This window comes from Microcaecilia unicolor, unplaced genomic scaffold (genome assembly GCF_901765095.1).
Source record: "Microcaecilia unicolor unplaced genomic scaffold, aMicUni1.1, whole genome shotgun sequence".
In the NCBI taxonomy this organism is placed as follows: Eukaryota; Metazoa; Chordata; class Amphibia; order Gymnophiona; family Siphonopidae; genus Microcaecilia; species Microcaecilia unicolor.
In genome coordinates, this window is record NW_021963636.1 from 760,917 (window position 1) to 780,624 (window position 19,708).

Sequence of the window (19,708 nt, forward strand, 5' to 3'; positions counted from 1 at the left end):
ACAGCCTCTAGTTGTGCGTTTTATTAGAGGTTTGCTTTTGATTAAACCCCCAATCAAGCCTCCTGCAGTGTCATGGGACCTCAACATCGTCCTTACCCATCTAATGAAAGCTTTTTTTGATGCACTTGACACTTGCTATCTGAAGTTCTTGATGTGGAAAGTTCATGCCTTATGGCAGTCACTTCAGCTTGCAAGGTCAGCGAGCTTCAGGCCCTAGTAGCTGATCCATCTTACAGCAAGTTTAATCATAACAGAGTGGTTCTTTACACACACCCTAAGTTCCTTCTGAAGGTGGTGTTGGATTTCTACCTTAATCAGTCAATTGTCCTGACACCATTTTTCCCAAAACCTCATTCCCATCCTGGCAAAAGCGCAGTGCACACCTTGGACTGCAAGTGAGCCTTAGCCTTATATCTGGAGTGGACTAAAATTCATACAGTCCACCCAACTTCTTGTTGGTTTTGACCCAAACAGGATGGGAGCAGCTCAATAAACACACTTTATCCAATTGGCTAGAAGATTGCATCTCTTCTACTTATGCCCAGGCTGTGCTTACTAAAAGATACAACAAAACGCTATGTAGAAAATGATGAAGAAAAAGCCAATTTGCTAAATAGATACTTTTGTTCTGTTTTCACTGAAGAAAACCCTGGGGAAGGACCGAGAGAGACTGGCAAAAGTACACCTGAAAATGATGTGGATAGAGCGCCGTTCACAGAAAAGTGTGTGTATCAACAACTTGGAAAGCTAAAGGTGGACAAAGCCATGGGGCCGGACAGGATCCATCCCAGAATACTGAGGGAGCTCAGAGAGGTTCTGGCGGGTCCTCTTAAAGACTTGTTTAATAAATCCTTGGAGACGGGAGAGGTTCCGAGGGATTGGAGAACGGCGGAGGTGGTCCCTCTTCACAAAAGTGGTGATAGGGAAGAAGCTGGAAACTACAGGCCGGTAAGCCTCACTTCGGTTATTGGAAAAGTAATGGAAGCCATGCTGAAGGAAAGGATAGTGAATTTCCTGGAAGCCAATAAGTTGCAAGATCCGAGACAACATGGTTTCACCAAAGGGAAATCGTGCCAAATGAATCTCATTGAATTCTTTGACTGGGTGACGGGAGAATTAAATCAAGGACATGCTATGGATGTCATCTACTTAGATTTCAGCAAGGCGTTCGACACGGTTCCCCACAGGAGGCTCTTAAATAAACTAGACGGCCTGAAAATAGGACCCGAAGTGGTGAACTGGATTAGGAACTGGTTGACGGACAGACGCCAGAGGGTGGTGGTGAACAGAGTTCGCTCGGAGGAAGGAAAGGTGAGTAGTGGAGTGCCTCAGGGATCGGTGCTGGGGCCCATTCTGTTCAATATATTTGTGAGTGACATTGCCGAAGGGTTACAAGGTAAAGTTTGCCTTTTTGCGGATGACACCAAGATTTCCAACAGAGTGGACACCCCGGAGGGTGTGGAAAACATGAAAAAAGATCTGAAGAAGCTAGAAGAATGGTCTAACGTTTGGCAATTAAAATTCAATGCGAAGAAATGCAAAGTGATGCACTTAGGGAGTAGAAATCCAAGGGAGACGTATGTGTTAGGCGGGGAGAGTCTGATAGGCACGGATGGGGAGAGGGATCTTGGAGTGATAGTATCTGAGGACCTGAAGGCGACGAAACAGTGCGACAAGGCGGTGGCAGTAGCTAGAAGATTGCTAGGCTGTATAGAGAGGGGAGTTACCAGCAGATGAAAGGAGGTTTTAATGCCCCTGTATAAGACGTTGGTGAGGCCCCACCTGGAGTATTGTGTTCAGTTTTGGAGGCCGTATCTTGCGAAGGATGTTAAAAAAATGGAAGCGGTGCAAAGAAGAGCTATGAGAATGGTATGGGATTTACGTTCCAAGACGTATGAAGAGAGGCTTGCTGACCTGAACATGTACACCCTGGAGGAAAGGAGGAACAGGGGTGATATGATACAGACGTTCAAATATTTGAAAGGTATTAATCCGCAAACGAATCTTTTCCGGAGATGGGAAGGCGGTAGAACAAGAGGACATGAAATGAGATTGAAGGGGGGCAGACTCAGGAAAGATGTCAGGAAGTATTTTTTCACGGAGAGGGTGGTGGACGCTTGGAATGCCCTCCCGCGGGAGGTGGTGGAGATGAAAACGGTAACGGAGTTCAAACATGTGTGGGATATGCATAGAGGAATCCTGTGCAGAAGGAATGGATCCTCAGAAGCTTAGCTGAAATTGGGTGGCGGAGCAGTTGGGGGGAAGAGGGGGTGGTGGTTGGGAGGCGAGGATAGGGGAGGGCAGACTTATACGGTCTGTAACAGAGCCGGTGATGGGAGGCGGGACTGGTGGTTGGGAGGTGGGAAATACTGCTGGGCAGACTTATATGGTCTGTGCCCTGAAAAGGACAGGTACAAATTCAAGGTAAGGTATACACATATGAGTTTGTCATGGGCAGACTGGATGGACCATGCAGGTCTTTTTCTGCCGTCATCTACTATGTTACTATGTTACTCTGGAGGGTCATGTCATGGCTCACTATATCGTTTATTTATTTACTATACCATTGCTTCTTAGATAGCAAATCAGAGCAGTTTACATCTTTAAAAATACAAATAACATACAATAATATCTTTAAAATACAAATAACTTACAACAGTATTCTAACATAAAAGAAATCCATTGTGTAATAGGAGAGCTCTAACAAAAAACTTCCATACCAAAGAGAACAAACCAATTACATATATCACTCATACATATCACATCAGATAATACTATTACCTAAAAATAGTATATATTCCCTGTTCAAATAAATCATATTTCATTTCCTAAGTAGTTTTCTCTAATAAATAACACTAGATTACTCTTTATAAGCATCACTAGATGTCAAAAGCTTTTTCAAAGAAATAGGTTTTTAAGGCTTTACGAAAGAGCATAAATAATTATTTATTATTTGTTGCATTTGTATCCCACATTTTCCCACCTATTTGCAGACTCAATGTGGCTTACAATACATCATGAATAGTGAGAATACATGAGGAAGTATACCTTTAGTAATAGCATAGAATTTTTGGTAACATGATAGTGATAGAGCATGGAAATATTTTAACAAGCAGACATCTTAAGAGATATTTAAGAAATATATAAAAGTTATAAAGAAAATGTACATTTAGTAATAAAAGAGGATCTTCTATCCTGATATATTTTGGAAGAGAATTCCACAGTGATGGTGATAAAAAGAAAAATGCTGAAGCTCGAGTTGATTCCCATCTTGCTCTCGAAGACTGTGGGATTACCAACCTATTATCAGTAAGCGAACGTAAAGTTTGCGATGGTGTGTATGGAATATCAGAGCCATGGCTGCATTGGTAGCCCACTTGAGGTCAGCTTCCATTGAAGAGACATTCAAATCCACACATTCACATCTCACTACTGTCTTGAGCAGGATTCCTGATGTGATAGTTGGTTTGTTCAGTCAGTTCTGCAGACCCATTTTTATTGTTCCAGGCTGCACCTACACAATAGGAATGCGTATATTTTAGTTGAATTGGTTGCTGGTTGGCTTTGCCTGTTGCTAGTCCCTATTTATTATCTGTGTTTTTGCGCAGCCTGGTAGCTAGGATTCCCACATGTGGTAAGTGATGTCCTGCTTGTCCTTGGAGAAAGCGAAGTTACTCACCTATAGCAGGTCTTGTTCTAGGACAGCAGGGCACACATTATGACATACAGGCTTAGTTTTGAAAGAGAAGTGCGCCCATCTTTCGACAAACATCAGGAGATGGGCGTCCTTCTCCTAGGGTCGCCCAAATCGGCATAACTGAAAGCTGATTTTGGGCATCCTCAACTGCTTTTCGTCGCGGGAACGACCAAAGTTCACGGGGTCATGTCTGAAGCATAGCGACGGCGGGACTGGGGAGTGCCTAACACATGGGCGTCCTCAATTGATAAAAGAAGGGCATCCCTGACAAACACTTGGGCGACTTGGTCCATTTTTTCTTATGACCAAGCCTCAAAAAGGTGCCCGAACTGACCAGATGACCACCGAAGAGAATCAGGGATGACCTCCCCTTACTCCCCCAGTGGTCACTAACCTCCTCCCACCCTAAAAAAAAAAAACTTAAAAAATATTTTTTGCCGCCTCAAATGTCATACCCAGCTCCCTGACAGCAGTATGCAGGTCCCTGGAGCAGTTTTAGTGGGTGCAGTGCCTTTCAGGCAGGCGGACCCAGGCCCATCCCCCCCCCCCCCCCCCACTTGTTACACTTGTGGTGGTAAATGTGAGCCCTTCAAAACCCACCAGAAACCCACTGTACCCACATGTAGGTGCCCCCCTTCACTCATAAAGGCTATGGTAGTTTTGTACAGTTGTGGGTAGTGGGTTTTGGGGGGGGGGGTTGGGGGGCTCAGCACCCAAGGTAAGGGAGCTATGCACCTGGGAGCAGTTTCTGAAGTCCACTGCAGTTCCCCCTAGGGTGCCCGGTCGGTGTCCTGGCATGTGAGGGGGACCAGTGCACTACGAATGCTGGCTCCTCCCACGACCAAATGGCTTCAATTTGGTCGTTTCTGAGATGGGCGTCCTCGGTTTCCATTATCGCTGAAAATCGGGGACGACCATCTCTAAGGACGAACATCTCTAAGGTTGACGTAAAATTTGCGATTTGGGCGTCCCCGAGCGTATTATCGAAACGAAAGATGGACGCCCATCTTGTTTCAATACTACAGGTTTCCCTGCCCCTTCGCCGGGACGTCCTGCGAGGACATGCCCCTTTCAATTATGCCCCTCATAGCGTCCCACCTCCCCTAGAAGTTGTGTTCTGTAAACTTTACTATTTTACTGCCGGTCTCTTATGAGTAAGTTGGGCGGGAAGGCACATGCCAAAGGCTTCTGTGTTTTCTGGAATGCTGAGTATCGTCTGTGTCAGGCTTCGTTGGATGATGTCACACACATGTTGGAATGTATGTTTAGATATCCTTGGAGAACACCTGCTACAGGTGAGTAACTGTGTTTTTTTTTTTTTTTTGAGGTTCCCAAATATCCCATATTGCTATTAAGTGTTTATTATGATAACATTGGATTTTACCTGTGTTGCTGATCACTTATTGCATAGTCTTAGTGAGTAGTATGGCAGGAAGCGTTAGGTTTAGTGCTGCGGATGCTCTAAAACAAATTTTGGATTAAAGCGAAGAGTTCTGGCACAGAATATGAAGACCATGTGTCAGAATAGTCTCTAGGCTGTAATATTGAAATGGCAGTTGACTTGGACACTCAATAAGTTGTGTAAAATACAGAGGAGGGAATGTGTATCAGAAAAAAACAAATCAACCAATCCAGTGGACTAATTTGATGTCTCGTGTGTACATCCCTGCCTTATGGGAAATGCAGACCTGATGTGGAGTGCTTGAATTGAATGCTTACGTATTTTAAAATATTTTCTCTTTTTGATTCTTAGGGCAATTCCTCATCCTCGAGGCCATGCACATTTAGCAGCACTGGTCAGCCATGACTGTAAGATCTTCTTTCATTATCCCCTCTTTATATTCCCCCCAAAACTTTAGAGTCACAGTGCACCATTAAAACCAATAGAAGATTGGCATAGAAATTTTATAATATATTCATTGTTAAAAATTGTTAGTTCCCCAGGGGAAATGGGAATACATCTCTTTTTGGCTGTTTCTGTATGCTCCTTTATGTGAAAGAGCCTAGGAACTCACAAACTTGTTATAATTGAATATAAGTGCTGCAGCAAATACTACTGTCATACACTTACACATGTATGTATGTGATTCACACACACACTTTGTAAGATATATATATGAGGCAATATCTATGATACAAGCCCCTGTTTTTAACTAATGCTTGTCTTTTTACTACCACCCCAAAATCATTATGTACCAGCCACTCTAAATTTGGAGTGATAAAAGACCAAGAAGGCCACGTATGCGAAAAACAATTTTTATTACTTACCAAAATATAAATATGATTTAATAGTTTCTCATGGGAGGACAGCGCTGCTACACATAGGTGTTCTCTGTCACTGTCTCTCCTAAGTAATGTTCTGATTCAATTGCTTATATACTTTTATTTTAAACAACGCTTCACATAGGTTTAGCAATTTATCTTCCTCAGAGATCATTCTGTTTTCTTTCAACACCATCTGTTTCCCTTCAAGTTGCTAAACCACATTTTCTTGTTTATTGTAATTGCTCTTTTCCCATGCCTGCTTGCACGCAGGAATGTCTTATCAGATCCTGAGTTTCTGGTTCACATGCTTATCAGTTTTTGCCCTTTGGCCCTGTTTCATGGTGCATGACCTGTGCTCATTATTTACACCCCAAGCCTGGATGTAGAAGGAAGTTTGAGGTTGGGCTAATTACCCATCACTGTAAAAACTAAAAGGAATGGGGAAATATAATGCATTGAAATGTATGTCAATCGACAAGACCGACTGCACTACTTGCAGAGAGGAAAGCATGTTGAATGTCAGAATATGACACTATATGATGGTGTGGAATTCAATACTCATGGCAAAATTCATAATCAAAAAAGGATATTGGATTGTAGGCACACTAATAGAAATAACAAAATGTATATATTTGATTAAGGAAATGAAAAGCATCAACTTGACATCTTCAACGTAAGTAATACAATATGGACAGATGTCAACAAGAAGACTACCTGTGGAATAACAGTAATACAGTCTGGAAGGAAAAAGAGAGCACACACACACAAGGTGCTTCAGTCTTCATGTTATCAGCTGCAGCTAAGACAGTGGTAGAATGGAAACCAATTACTGAGAGACTAATTACAACAAATTATATAATTCAGAATGCTAAGGTCACAATTATATAGTGCCACCACACACCCACAGAAGATGTGGAGAAGGGCAGTTTTTACTGCATGCTACAAGACACCATCAACCAAGTCCTGAAACATGAGATATTGATATTAAGGGCAATCTGAATGCCAAAATTGGAAAATATAACAGTGACTGGACAAGGACAGTGGGAAATGTTGACATTGGAATGCAAAGTAATGGCAAAACAATTTGTTCAGTTATGCCAACTGAATAACATAGTCATTGGTGGCACAGAGTTCCTGCATAAAGTTATTCATAATGTTACATTGCGCTTACCCAGTAGGCAACATGAAAACCTGATAAATCATGTAGCAATCAGAACAAAGTAGATCAGATCATCGCATGATGTTAGATCCTACAGAGCAGCTGATAGTGACCACTGTTTAGAGGTTGCAAAAATCCAGATTAAGCTTAAAAGTTTGCAGAATTCAAAGGACATTATCAAATACAACATTAGTAAGCTGAAGGATCAGTAGAATGCAGACAAGTTCCAAATGCTCATGTCAAACTGATTTGAAGCTTTAGCAGACAAATATTCAGACAACAAACCAGATGTTGAGAAGTCAGTCATTAATTAATCACAAGAAGCTACTGAAAAGAAACAAATTATATTACAGCAGTGCACTCAGCAAGGTAAAGAAGTAAAAAAAAGGTTTGAGGAGATAAGAAAATGTTCAAATAAATGACGGAACAGCACGAAAAGGAGACTTGAAAACAGTGTATCACGTAATCAATTAATAGGAATAGAAGGAGGAAAAGAACCACCAGTTAAAGACAAAAATGGTGATGTCATTGCAGACGAAAAGAAAAAGTCCAACATTTGGAAGAAGATTTTAGCAGAGCTGCAAGCACACCAGGCCATTCATAGTACACGAGATAAAGCTATTAAAGCTTGAAGAAAGGATGAAATCAAATGATAGAATAGATGCTATAGTGGTACAATGCGAAATGGAAAAGAGAAAAGGTTCCAGATGGCTGGAAGAAAGGTGTAATTGTGAAACTGCTGAAAAAAGGAGATTTATGGAACTGCAATAAATGGAGGAGAATTGTTCTGTTATCTATACTCTAAAAAAAAAAATTGTATAGTTAAATGATTCTGACTAGCTTAAGGCTCAAGTGGACAACTTAATATGAGAAGAACAAGCAGGGCTCAGGCCCAACAAATCCTTTGTAGATCAAATTTTCATACCACACAGAGTATTTAGGAAAGGTTCATATCTGGAGTCAAGCAAAGTTTTGTGTTGTCACCATTGTTATTTAGCTTAGCCATTGACTGGTTAATACAGAAAGCAGTAGGAGTTAAAAATACAAAGATCACATACATTGAAAACCTTAAGTTAGAGGTGTTGGATTTTGCAGATGTGGCCTTGTTGGTGAGTTCTCTTCAGACAGTGCAGACCAAGACAGGTAGATTAATGCATTTTGGTGAACAAATCAGGTTAAATATATCCAGCAAAAAGACAATAGTGAATAACACAGCTATCAAATTGAAAGTTGTACTAGAAAAAGTACCAGACATCTATCCAGGAAGTCTGGTAAGAAAAGACAACACTACTAAAAAAGAAATGAAAGAATTGGTAAAGTAGCATCAATCATGAACAGATTGGGTAAGATAACAATAAGAACCTAACAACTTGAGCAAAGATGCATGTGTATACTCACTGTACTATGTGGTACAGAAACCTGGCCAATATGAAAACTCTCCAAAACAGATCAGATGATTTTGATTCATGGAGATTAAGAAGAATCCTACATGTGAAGTTGGCAAGATAAGGTCAAAATGGAAGTGATGTGAGAGACAATTAAACAGCTACCAGTTAGTAATATACTACAGCAGCAACTCAGATGGTTTTAGCACCTACAAAGAATGGATGTATAGGGCATACCAGGGCAAACCATGAACTGTAAACCAGAAGGGGGAAAAAGGTCCAGAAAACCAAGACAGAAGTGGTGTCAAATAGTTGAAAAGGACCTCACTAAGCTGGATATCAATTGGTCAGAAGCAGTTGATAGAACGTGAGACTAACAAGTGTGGAATATGCATCCTTCTCTTATGTGCTGACTGGTTCAATAAGATGATAATATATAAGCGTTATACACTGCTGCACTATATCCACACGGATGCAGTACTCAACTTTTGGTTGTTTAGTTATCCATTTTAAAAACTAAGCAAAGAGTCAAATAACATTTAAACTATTTGTTAAAATTCTGAGCCGTGCATGCTAGGAATATCCCCAAGAGTTAGCGCACAGCCTTTTTAGTTACTGCACAGTAATTTATTTTTGCTTCTAACATGCGGTAAATGCAGATCTTTACTACATTTAGTCAAAGCCTCTAAGCATACACAAGTTGGTCTGTGATATTACTAAACTGCTACCAGATGCTATATCTTTTCATTCACATTGGGAAGAGGCATTCTTGGGGACATGTTTAAATTGGAGGAGCGAGAGTATGTGCTTAGGTGTCATTTTTAAACCTCTATGATACATTTCGAGCGACGTGTGCGCCTGCTTTGCACTTGTGGTGGTTATCAAAGTGAAGATCCTAGTGCTTTCTCCTTCTTGAAAACTGGTGCAAACACTGCAGTTGAAAGCACATGTGTACTTTGTACCAACGCAGGCAGTTTGAAAATTGCCCCTATAATGTCCATAAGGTAGAAAAATAGACCTAGCCACACTATAAAGGTTAAAAAATAACATTTTAATTTGTACTGTTGATTAATTACCATTAATGGTCTATCGTGGTTAATGCACAAATCTTAATGGTGAAAAAATTAACAATGCCAGTAATGTTGACTCTTCTAGGGGTAATGCCACAAGACTACTGCTACACATCATGGCTGGAATTTTGAACCCAGAGCCAGCATTGGCAGAAGACAATGGGGATCATTGCTGTCCATCCTATAGTAGACCACCAGGGCATCCTTAGTGTATGTCTGAGGGGGGAGTTGAAGGGTCTTCAGGAGGAGGGGTGAATGCTCTTGATGGGGAGGTCTTCAGGGGGTGAGAGGAGGAGGCACTTGATGAGTTTTTTTTTTTTGGGGGGGGGGGGTAGATATTGTGGGTGTGTCTTTGGGACAACAGTTAAAGCTGTGATTAAATCAAAATTTTTCATTAAACAGCTATAATTTTTGTTCAGTAGTCCCAAGATTTATTTCGTACATAGGACAGTAATCGTGGAGACATTGTAAAATACATCCAGAAAATGTATATTTGCTCAGAAGTGGAAAGTTGCACTTTTTATGCTCCCAGACACAATTTACTTCTGTTTGTAATTTACAGTTGCATTGTTCAGAGTGGCTAAAACTACATGCATACTTTAGCCACAATTAAAGGAATTATTCCCAGAAGTGTGATTAGTTCAGGGGAATACACTTTTCAAATGCATATAGTAGTTTTGCTTCTTTCGTTTCCTCTGTTCTCCTTCTGCACCTATAGTAGGTGCTCAGTAAGTGGGCTGTTTTGTATTGACAGGAATATTAAGCAAGTTCTATGCTACCACTTCTTAACCACATGGATAGAGTTACTGTTGACACCCTACGACTTGGTCTGCAGAGCCAAGTGGTGGTGTTTTCAGAGTGGTGGCCTGGAGAGCACAAGATGTGCTGAAGGCTAGAGGAGTAGGGTGTAAGGGAAGGTGAAAAAGCTGGACCTGGCAGTGGAAATGGCAGTTGGTAGGAGGAACCAAGACAGTTGGCAGGAAGTGTAGGAAATAACAGGATGAAGGTTACCAAAATTTTGAAGTAAAGGACTATGCAAACCAGGAGCTTTAAAGCATAAACACTGATAAAACATCCCTGAGGCAACAAAAGTGTGTGTATTCAATAAAAACTGGAAAAACACTACTATGCCTTGTACTCGCACACCTCTCCCCTTGCCTTACCTTTTTTTTTTTAAATTTGTGCCCTTTTTTAGTCTTGATGACTCAAGTGTACAAGTTTTTAGCAGCTGATGGGCTTCCTCTCTATTTCCTTCCCCCCCCCCCCCCCCCACCCCCCAGCTTGCTGAACTGCACAACCATTGTAGCTGATGGTAAGAAGGAATCGTGAGGTTGGAGAGTGTGAGTGGTGAGAAAGGAGGACAGAGTGGTGGGTCTGGGATAATGGGGTGTGGGGGAAGTTGAGGTAGCGATATACTGGTAGCTGAGGGAGTTTGAGTATTGTTTTCCTGTGGCACTACATCTGTATTATGGTGATGCATGTATTTAATTCAGTCAAAAAAGGTACCAAGCTATAGTACATAAGCCATTAAAATATCAGTAGTACAAACCCCCAAAAAAGTCAAAATATGGCAGGGGTAATACAATACAAACCTTTAACAACCCAGCACCTACTAACTTAAATGTGATAAAAACTTCATAAGTAAGTGGATACAGCCAACTAATTAAGTCATATGGGGGGTTCGGCAGCAACTCTTCTGGCTTGCCAAGATCATCATCGGCTCCCATATATTATGGTTTTTCAAGTCTACTTTCAACATTTGTTTCTATCAATATTCTCAATATCATCAAATTTTCACTTAGAATACCTAATACCTATCTGCTTCATATGTTGTAAGACTGAACCTGTGCCAGCATGGGTCATGTTTCGCCACGCTGTGCCAGGGCAAAGGTCCTTATAACTGATGCCATAATGTGGATGCCAAAATGATGAAATGTGACCCATATTGGCACGATAACAGATTTTTAATGCCTTCAAAAGCCCTCCAATTAGCAGGAAATAAAACACCTAAAAAATAGAATCTTACATGTTCTTGCCTGTGATTTCACATCAGTTAATATTTATATACTGTTTACATTGTGAACAAATATTCAAGCTTAGTAGCTAGACCTTGGTAGGACTCTGACCTGGAATGACACATTTTGTTGAGCAGCGAACTCTGCTATGCTGCTGATGGCAGCTTTCACTGTATTTCATTTTTTATTCCTTTCTCGTATCTAGTGTTGAGAATTTGAGGGCGTCTCTAGTGTTAGCATGTGCTAAAAACGCTAGAGTGCCTATAGCGCAGCTTAGTAAACGGGGCTGTGAGTAAATAAAAAGATCAAATTTACCTTGGCAATGTAAAAATTGAAATAATTTTCTTTTTTTCTTTTCATAGTAATTTTATACTTTGTTTCTTTTCAAAGCATACAACTTTTCACATAGAATAGATCATTTTTCTTTTGGGGAACTTCTTCCAGGACTTATTAATCCTTTGGATGGGACAGAAAAAATAGCTTCAGACCGTAAGTACTGAATAACAAACATGATTTGAAGCTGGTTAATTTCTACATTATAAACATCTGTGCTTAGCCATTGCAGTAAAGATTACTGTACCTTGTTAATTGTGATGGTTTTCAATTTTAGAAGTGTCAAATATAGAACTGAGTGATTGAAAACTCTTTGTGCATGTACAGTTCACTCACTTTAAAACAAGCACTGACATACATAGCTTAAGGGGTAGGCTGCGGAGGTCACTGTATGGATCAGAAGTCATGCTCACCATTTTCAGCAAAAGTAGTATTATTTTCTCTGGGATTTGTACATATACATAGGGACTTTTCAGTTATCTGGAAAAATATATTGTTTCTTAAAAGCAGCATGCATTACTTGTATCTCATGTCTCTCTCTTCATTGTTGGTACTTTATGAATAGCATTTTATATCTGACTATAACAAATATATACTTTAACTCATAAATAACTAATTTGTAATGTGCAAGTTTCAGTATTAGTACAATTCATTTCTTTAAATTTTGATGTCCACAGAAATGTTTGTTGGTAAGGCTGCATTTACATCATAGGTACACAGTACAATTGGTGAAATAAAATGGGTGAGACACTATTTGATGCATAATGGATTTGTCAAGATTTTTAAAAAACACACACACACAACATCAGTTTATACACCGACAAAAGGAGGAAATACATTACTGAGAACAAGCTTCCCCCCACCCCACGATCTGTGGCTTTATGCACACTAAGAGAATGTGTTCTCTTCTAGTTTTAGAGCAGTCATAGAGGAACAGTCTAATGGGCTTTGTTGTGGACCAGGTATGTGACTTCCTGAAGCAAGAAAAATTATTTCATTTATTAATTTATAAGCCACTTTCATAGCAGTGTACATACCAATTCATAAGACATGGCATAAACCACAGCTTAACAAATCAAAGATACAATATAGATTACTAATTTAAAAAACTATATTCAATAAAGAGACATTCTGTACAGTGAAAACAATACACATAAACCCAATATTCTCATCCTTTTTCCCCTCTTGCAGATGCTCTCTCTGTATAACCAAATACAAATAAATCAGCCTTGTTCCATTTAGGACAAGTACCAATAAAATGACACCTCCAATAATTTGACACTAGAAGGTACATCCTAATAATAAAACTTCATTTATAAATAACTTCAGATAGGTTTCTCTTTGGTCCAGTATCCTATGGTTAGCCCTGACTAACCTCTAGCAATTCTTAGCCATCATCCTCCAACCCCCGCCCCCTTCCTGCCAACCTCAGTATCTCCTCAATCTACTAGAATATTCCTTCCTTCAGTCTGTTCCTCACCCTTTACTCCTTCCAATCTATTTGCCATTCTTAGTCTTTACATCCTATCTCCCTACCCCACAGCTCCACCTAACTATCCCAGGCATTCCTCCCAATCCACCATCCCCATCATCTTCACATACCTCTCTTACCCCTGATTCCAGATTACATGGTAAAAGAGTTAAACCGTGCCACATTCTAAAATTGAGAAGTACGTTATTTTCTCCTTTAAAGCATATTTTATCACTGTGCACCCTTAGAAGACCCTATGACCTCCAATGATTGTTTAATTTAGCAAAGCTGAAATATGCCTCTTTAAATATAAAATTCTGTCTTCAGACCTTTCATATCAAGCATATTAAGTGGAGGGGCAGGGGCCTTTTGGATTTAGCTTAAACTTTTTCAGTAGTAGCTCAAAGCAAGCTGCTTTCAAGTATGGTAGGTATTCTCCTGTCCCCAGAGGGCTTACAGTCTTAGTTTGTACCTGAGGCAATGGAGGATTAAGTGATTTGCCAAGGTCATAAGGAGTGCCGGTGGGATATCTTGGCTTCCCTGGTTCTTAGCCTCCTGCTCTAACCATTTGTTTGCTCCTCCACTTTTGATACTGGATAAACAGAGAATATTATTTGCTTTTTAATGAAATAGAATTATTTCCCCAGGAAGATAAAAACTTTTGACCAGACTCTAGACTCTCTTGCTCAATGTTTTAGTAGCTTAGGCTTAAAGGAATTACTAACCAGTTCATATATAACCAGGTCAGTAATGAAATTAGTTTGTGGTCTTAGTCCAGTGCCAGGGGCCATGGCAGAAGCCTTCACATTACACTTCCTTTCAGATTCCTGTGAATTTTTGGTGAATACTTTCACTGATTTAGGACATGAAGAACTTAGTCTAATTTATGAAATAATTAATTCAGATATATACTGTTAATTCAGTTTTATATACTGTTGGACCCTATTAAAATGGCACCAGTGTTTTGGTTTGATTTTCTTTTCTGTAGCAACAAATTTGTATAGAAATGTAACAAGGTTCCTGGGCTTTGTAGATAAGTTTCTTTTTTTTTTTTCAGCTAACCATATGTTTCAATATTTTATCACAATTGTGCCAACCAGACTCAATACATACCAGATATCTTCAGACACTCATCAGTTTTCAGTGACAGAAAGGGTGAGTTGGAAATGGCTAAACTCTGGAATTTTTATGTACTTTCACTGTACTTTCATACCTAAACTGTTTCATCATGCCAACAGAATGACAAGCAAATTGTTACTGTTCTGTTACTGGAAGTCATTTGTTGTGACTGAGAAGGGTAGTTGCTGCTCATGTATTTCTGCATAATGTGAAAGGTGATTACAGTTGTTTTATACAAAATATATGTCATCCCAGGAGTGGAAGGTAACTGCCTACACCCAGGCATTCCCACAGTATCACTGGTTGGTTGGAAGCAGCCACAAGAGAAACTACACTTCAAATTCCATTGTAAGTTCTTTGGGAAAGGGAATATACCCAAACACTTAAAAGCAGTAAGCTGCCTTGAACATTAGTTGGAAAGACAGGCTAAACATTTTTAAAAAGCTATTAATCTTGATTAGGCAAATATTTTGGTTCAGGTTTCTGAAAACTCTGCTAAGCTTTTTAAAATTTGTAATAGCATACACAGATATTTTAAATTGTCACAAGTTCTTCGTCCTTGACTGACTGCTGCAGATTTTCATTAGGGGAGAAAGAGAGATGCAGAAGCCAACTCTGTAACTGATATTCTGCCTTCTGCTTCTAACTGTATTAAGGGACATAGCCAGACCTTGATTTTTTTTTTTGGGGGGGGGGGGAATGCAGGGGTCAGGGGTGGACGGTGGGGGGGGGGCATCTCATTCTCAACTTTAGAAAGAAAAATGCTGTTGACTCTTGTCAGATTCAGCTCTATTTAATTAGGCAAGGGAGATTCCTGCTTGGTTAAATAATGCTGTGTTGATTGGGAGTAGATACTCAGCAGTACTTAACCAGAGACTGCTGCTGAGCGGTCCCGGAGGATTGGAGAAGGGCAGATGTGGTCCCTCTGCACAAGAATGGAAGTAAGGAGGAGGTTGACCTCGGTGGTGAATAAATTAATGGAAATGCTTCTAAAGCAGAGAATCGTAAAGTTTCTCAAATTGAATGGACTGCAGGACCCAAGGCAGCATGGCTTTACTAGAGGCAGGTCATGTCAGACAAATCTGATTGATTTGACTGTGTGACCAAATAGTTGGATGTGGGAGGGGCACTAGATGTGGTGTACTTGGATTTTAGCACAGCCTTTGACACGGTTCTGCACAGGCGACTGATAAACTGAGTTCTCTCAGTATGGGACCTAATGTGACTGGCTGGGTTAAAAAGTGCTTAAATGGAATGAGACACAGGGTAGTGATAAATGGAGCTTGCTCTGAGGAAAGAGATGTTATCAGTGGTGTACCACAGGGATCGGTCCTCGGGCTAGCCCTTTTTAACACCTTTGTGAGTGATATTGTGGAAGGACTATCTGGTAGAGAATGATAACAGGGACAAAGTTTGTCCCTGTACCTGCAAGCTCTGTCCCCGTCCCCACGAGCTTTGTACCCGCTCCCTCCTTGTTCCTGTCCCCATCCCCGCAAGGTCTGACTCCATCTGCTATTGGATTTCACCAAGACCCCTGACTAAAACTTAGCTAACATAAGAAAATCTCTGTTCCTGCTAGTACTGCAATACCTAAAACATTATAATTAAACATATGATCTGAAAACATTTGGTAATATTTGGAAAATGTAATGCTTCAGTGTAATTAACTATGCAGTGCCTGATCTCAATGTGCTGCAAGGGGACACATGGTCACAGGGAGCAAGGGCTCAGCTTTCTGTCCCTTCCTCATCCCCAGCAGTGGCACAACGTGATTACAAGAGGAGAAGAAAAAAGAACTTCACATTGGACCACATCCTCCCCGTCTATCACTTTAGTGCTGAATAAAAATAAGTTCAAACCACATGGTTCAAATTTTCATTAAGCTAGAAAATCTTCAGCACTGCATGCTCTTTAGCTGTGCTCTTGAATGAATCCAAGTGTTTGAAGTTACAGAATAGATAGATGTCTTTGATAAAGTTGTTTCCGTGACGTTTGCAAAGGTTTCTTTTCAAGGACCAATTCCTTCTTTATTCAGTTTTAAATGGGGCTGCAGATTTTTCCATTTCTTGACATTTATATTTTAATCTCTCTAATTTGTTACAAAGAGATGCCACTTTTCAGCACTGCCTTCCTGCTGATGAGTTGCTGTGTTTCAGTAGCCCACAAACATTCTTGCAATGATATGTACTAGGGACTGAATGAAGACACAGCAAGATATCCAAGAGGAAGAAGTGAGGTTTATGGGAAGAAACCATACTGGGGAAGCAAGGAAAGAATTTAGGAATGAACTACTTTAAGCCAATTTAGGAACAAACCACTTTAAGCCAGCCTGAGAAATGTATATGTCCCAGACCACTCCTTTATGACCAGTCACATCCTGTATCCACAACTGTGCTTCTCTTTTACCTCAGACCCTACCTTAGCCAGTACAACAGGGGAGCAACCTGTGCATTCTCATAGGGTGGACTTTTCTGGGGCATTACAGGTGGTCTGGCCCTGCCACCTGAAGAGGAAGAGCTGGCAGTTAGAGATGGGGGTGCTGGCGGGCCTACATCATAGTGGAGGAGGGTGAGACTGGAGTTTGGGGCACTGAAGGATTGCAGGCACGCCCACTTCATGCCTTAAGTAACATAGTAGATGACGGCAGAAAAAGACCTGCATGGTCCATCCAGTCTGCCCAAGACAAACTCATATGTGTATACCTTACCTTGAATTTGTACTTGTCCTTTTCAGGGCACAGACCATATAAGTCTGCCCAGCAGTATTTCCCACCTCCCAACCACCAGTCCCGCCTCCCATCACCGGCTCTGGTACAGACCGTACAAGTCTGCCCTCCCCTATCCTCGCCTCCCAACCACCACCCCCTCTTCCCCCCACCTGCTCCGCCACCCAATTTCAGCTAAGCTTTTGAGGATCTCACCCTCTGGATCCCCGATCGGTCCAGGGCTGACAATCCGCGAAATGCCTTGGGTGATCCCAGGCTCGGTGTCTGTTGGAGAAAAAGTCTCCCTTCCCTTTCTCCTCGCCACTGATGTTCATTACATTTTCCTGCATCGATTCAGTCACATGGCCTTCCTTCTGTCGCCTCCTCCTGTCTACTGCAACTTCCTGTTTTGACGCTGAACAGGAAGTTGAATAGAGAGGGTAGGACGCTGCAGGAGGAAGAATACAGTTCTGGCCTGTGACTGTGAATTAAAATGCAACGCCCACAGGGAGGAAGACGGGAATGTAGGAAAGGATTTTTTTTAAATCATGAGAACAAGGCTTTTTACCATTCCCATGAGTCAGTAAAATGTTTTGTTCCCACATCCATAGTGATTCTAGTTAGGGTGTGGCCCTTATTGTGAATTAACTGTGTCATTCTCTACTGTCTGGTAAGGTTTGTCTCTTTACAGATGATACCAAACTCTGTAATAAGGTGGACACCCCAGAGGATGTGGATGGCATGAGGAAGGATCTAGCGGCTTGGTCCGATAATTGGCAACTAAGATTTAATGCTAAGAAAGGCAGGGTCATGCACTTGGGTTACAAAAATCCAAGGGAACAGTACAATATAAAGGGTGAAGTGCTTCTGTGTTCAAAAGAAGAGCGGGGTGGACTTGGGGGTGATTATGCCTGATGACCTTAAGGTTGCCCAACAGGTGGAAAAGGTGATGGTCAAAGCCAGAAGGATGCTTGGGTGCATACGGAGAGGGATGACCAGCAGGAAAAAGAGGTGATAATGCCCTTGTACAAATCTCTGGTGAGGGCCCCATTTAAGAGTACTGCGTTCAACTCTGGAGACCGCACCTACAGAAAAATATAAACAGGATGGAGTCAGTCCAGAGGGTGGCTATAAAACTGGTAAGCAGTCTCGGTCATAAAACATATAGGGACAGGCTTATGACCCTCAACGTGTATACGCTGGAAGAGAGTCAGGAGAGAGGGAATATGATAGAGACTTTTAAACCTGGTGACGTTAAGGTACAGGATGTGAGCCTTTTTCAAATGAAGGAAAACTCTGGAATGAGAGGGCATAGGATGAAGTTAAGAGGAAATGGACTTAGGAGGAAGCTAAGAAAGGGTGATGGATGCATGGAATGGCCTCCTGGTGGAGGTCATGGAGATTAGGACTGTGTCAGAATTTAAGAAAGCGTGGGACAGGCATGTGGGATCCCTTAGGAAAAGGAGGAGTTAGTGGTTATTGAGGAAGGGCAGTCTGGATGGGCCAGTTGGCTTTTATTTGCCGTCATGATTCTATGTTTCTATATGTGCTTTGACTGCCACAGCACTCTCCAGCTAATGGCAGGATAGAGTCAAGGGTTTGATATACTGCCTTTCTGTGGTACAAACAAAGCAGTTTATATTTATTATGTGCAGGTACTTTCTCTGGCTGCAGTGGGCTTTCAATCTTAAGTTTTTGTACCTGGGGCAATGGAGGGTTATGTGACTTGCCCAGAATTGCAAGGAGCTACAGCGAAAAATGAACCCACTTTCCCAGATTCTCAACCCACTACACTTACCATTAGGCTACTCCTCCACTCCATATGGTTAGATGGGAAGTTGGAGTGGACATGGATGTTTTCTGGGCACCACTGGTAGTGTGAGTGCCTGGTTGACTGTGGGGGAGTAGGAGAAGAGACGGCTGAGGGGAGATATGATAGTGGTCTATAAAATAATGAGTGGAGTGGAACGGGTAGACGTGAATCGTTTGTGTACTCTTTCCAAAAATACTAGGACTAAGAGGCATGCAATGAAGCTACAAAGTAGTAAATTTAATACGAATCAGAGAAACGTTTCTTCACTCAACGTGTAATTAAACTTGGAATTTGTTGCCAGAGAATTGGTAAAGGCGGTTAGCTTAGTGGGGTTTAAAAAGGGTCTGGACAGCTTCCTAAAGGAAAAGTCCATAGACCATTATTAAATTGACTTGGGAAAATCCACTGCTTATTTCTGGGATAAGCATCATAAAATGTATTGAGTTTTCCTGGGATCTTGCCAGGTATTTGTGACCTGGATTGGCCACTGTTGGAAACAGGATACTGGGCTTGATGGACCTTTGATCTGTCCCTGTGTGGCAATACTTATGTACTTATGACTGCAGAAATAGCATGGATAATTGTTGGCAGCTGCAAAATTCCAAATGTTCAATGCCGGTACCCAGAATAGGCCTGGCACGGAATATTGGGGGCCAAGTTAGCTTGTTTTGGTCAGT

At 41.2% G+C, this 19,708-nt stretch overlaps 1 protein-coding gene across 1 annotated transcript in view; it reads left to right on the forward strand.

Annotated features, from left to right (window-relative positions):
- LOC115459528 (endoplasmic reticulum-Golgi intermediate compartment protein 2-like) overlaps positions 1-19,708 on the forward strand; it is a 405,254-nt gene that overhangs the window by 308,054 nt on the left and 77,492 nt on the right. Inside the window, exons 10-12 of the mRNA XM_030189342.1 lie at positions 5,451-5,506; positions 11,982-12,080; positions 14,453-14,550. Coding sequence (XP_030045202.1) covers positions 5,451-5,506; positions 11,982-12,080; positions 14,453-14,550 — 253 coding nt within the window. The remainder of the gene's footprint in view (positions 1-5,450; positions 5,507-11,981; positions 12,081-14,452; positions 14,551-19,708) is intronic.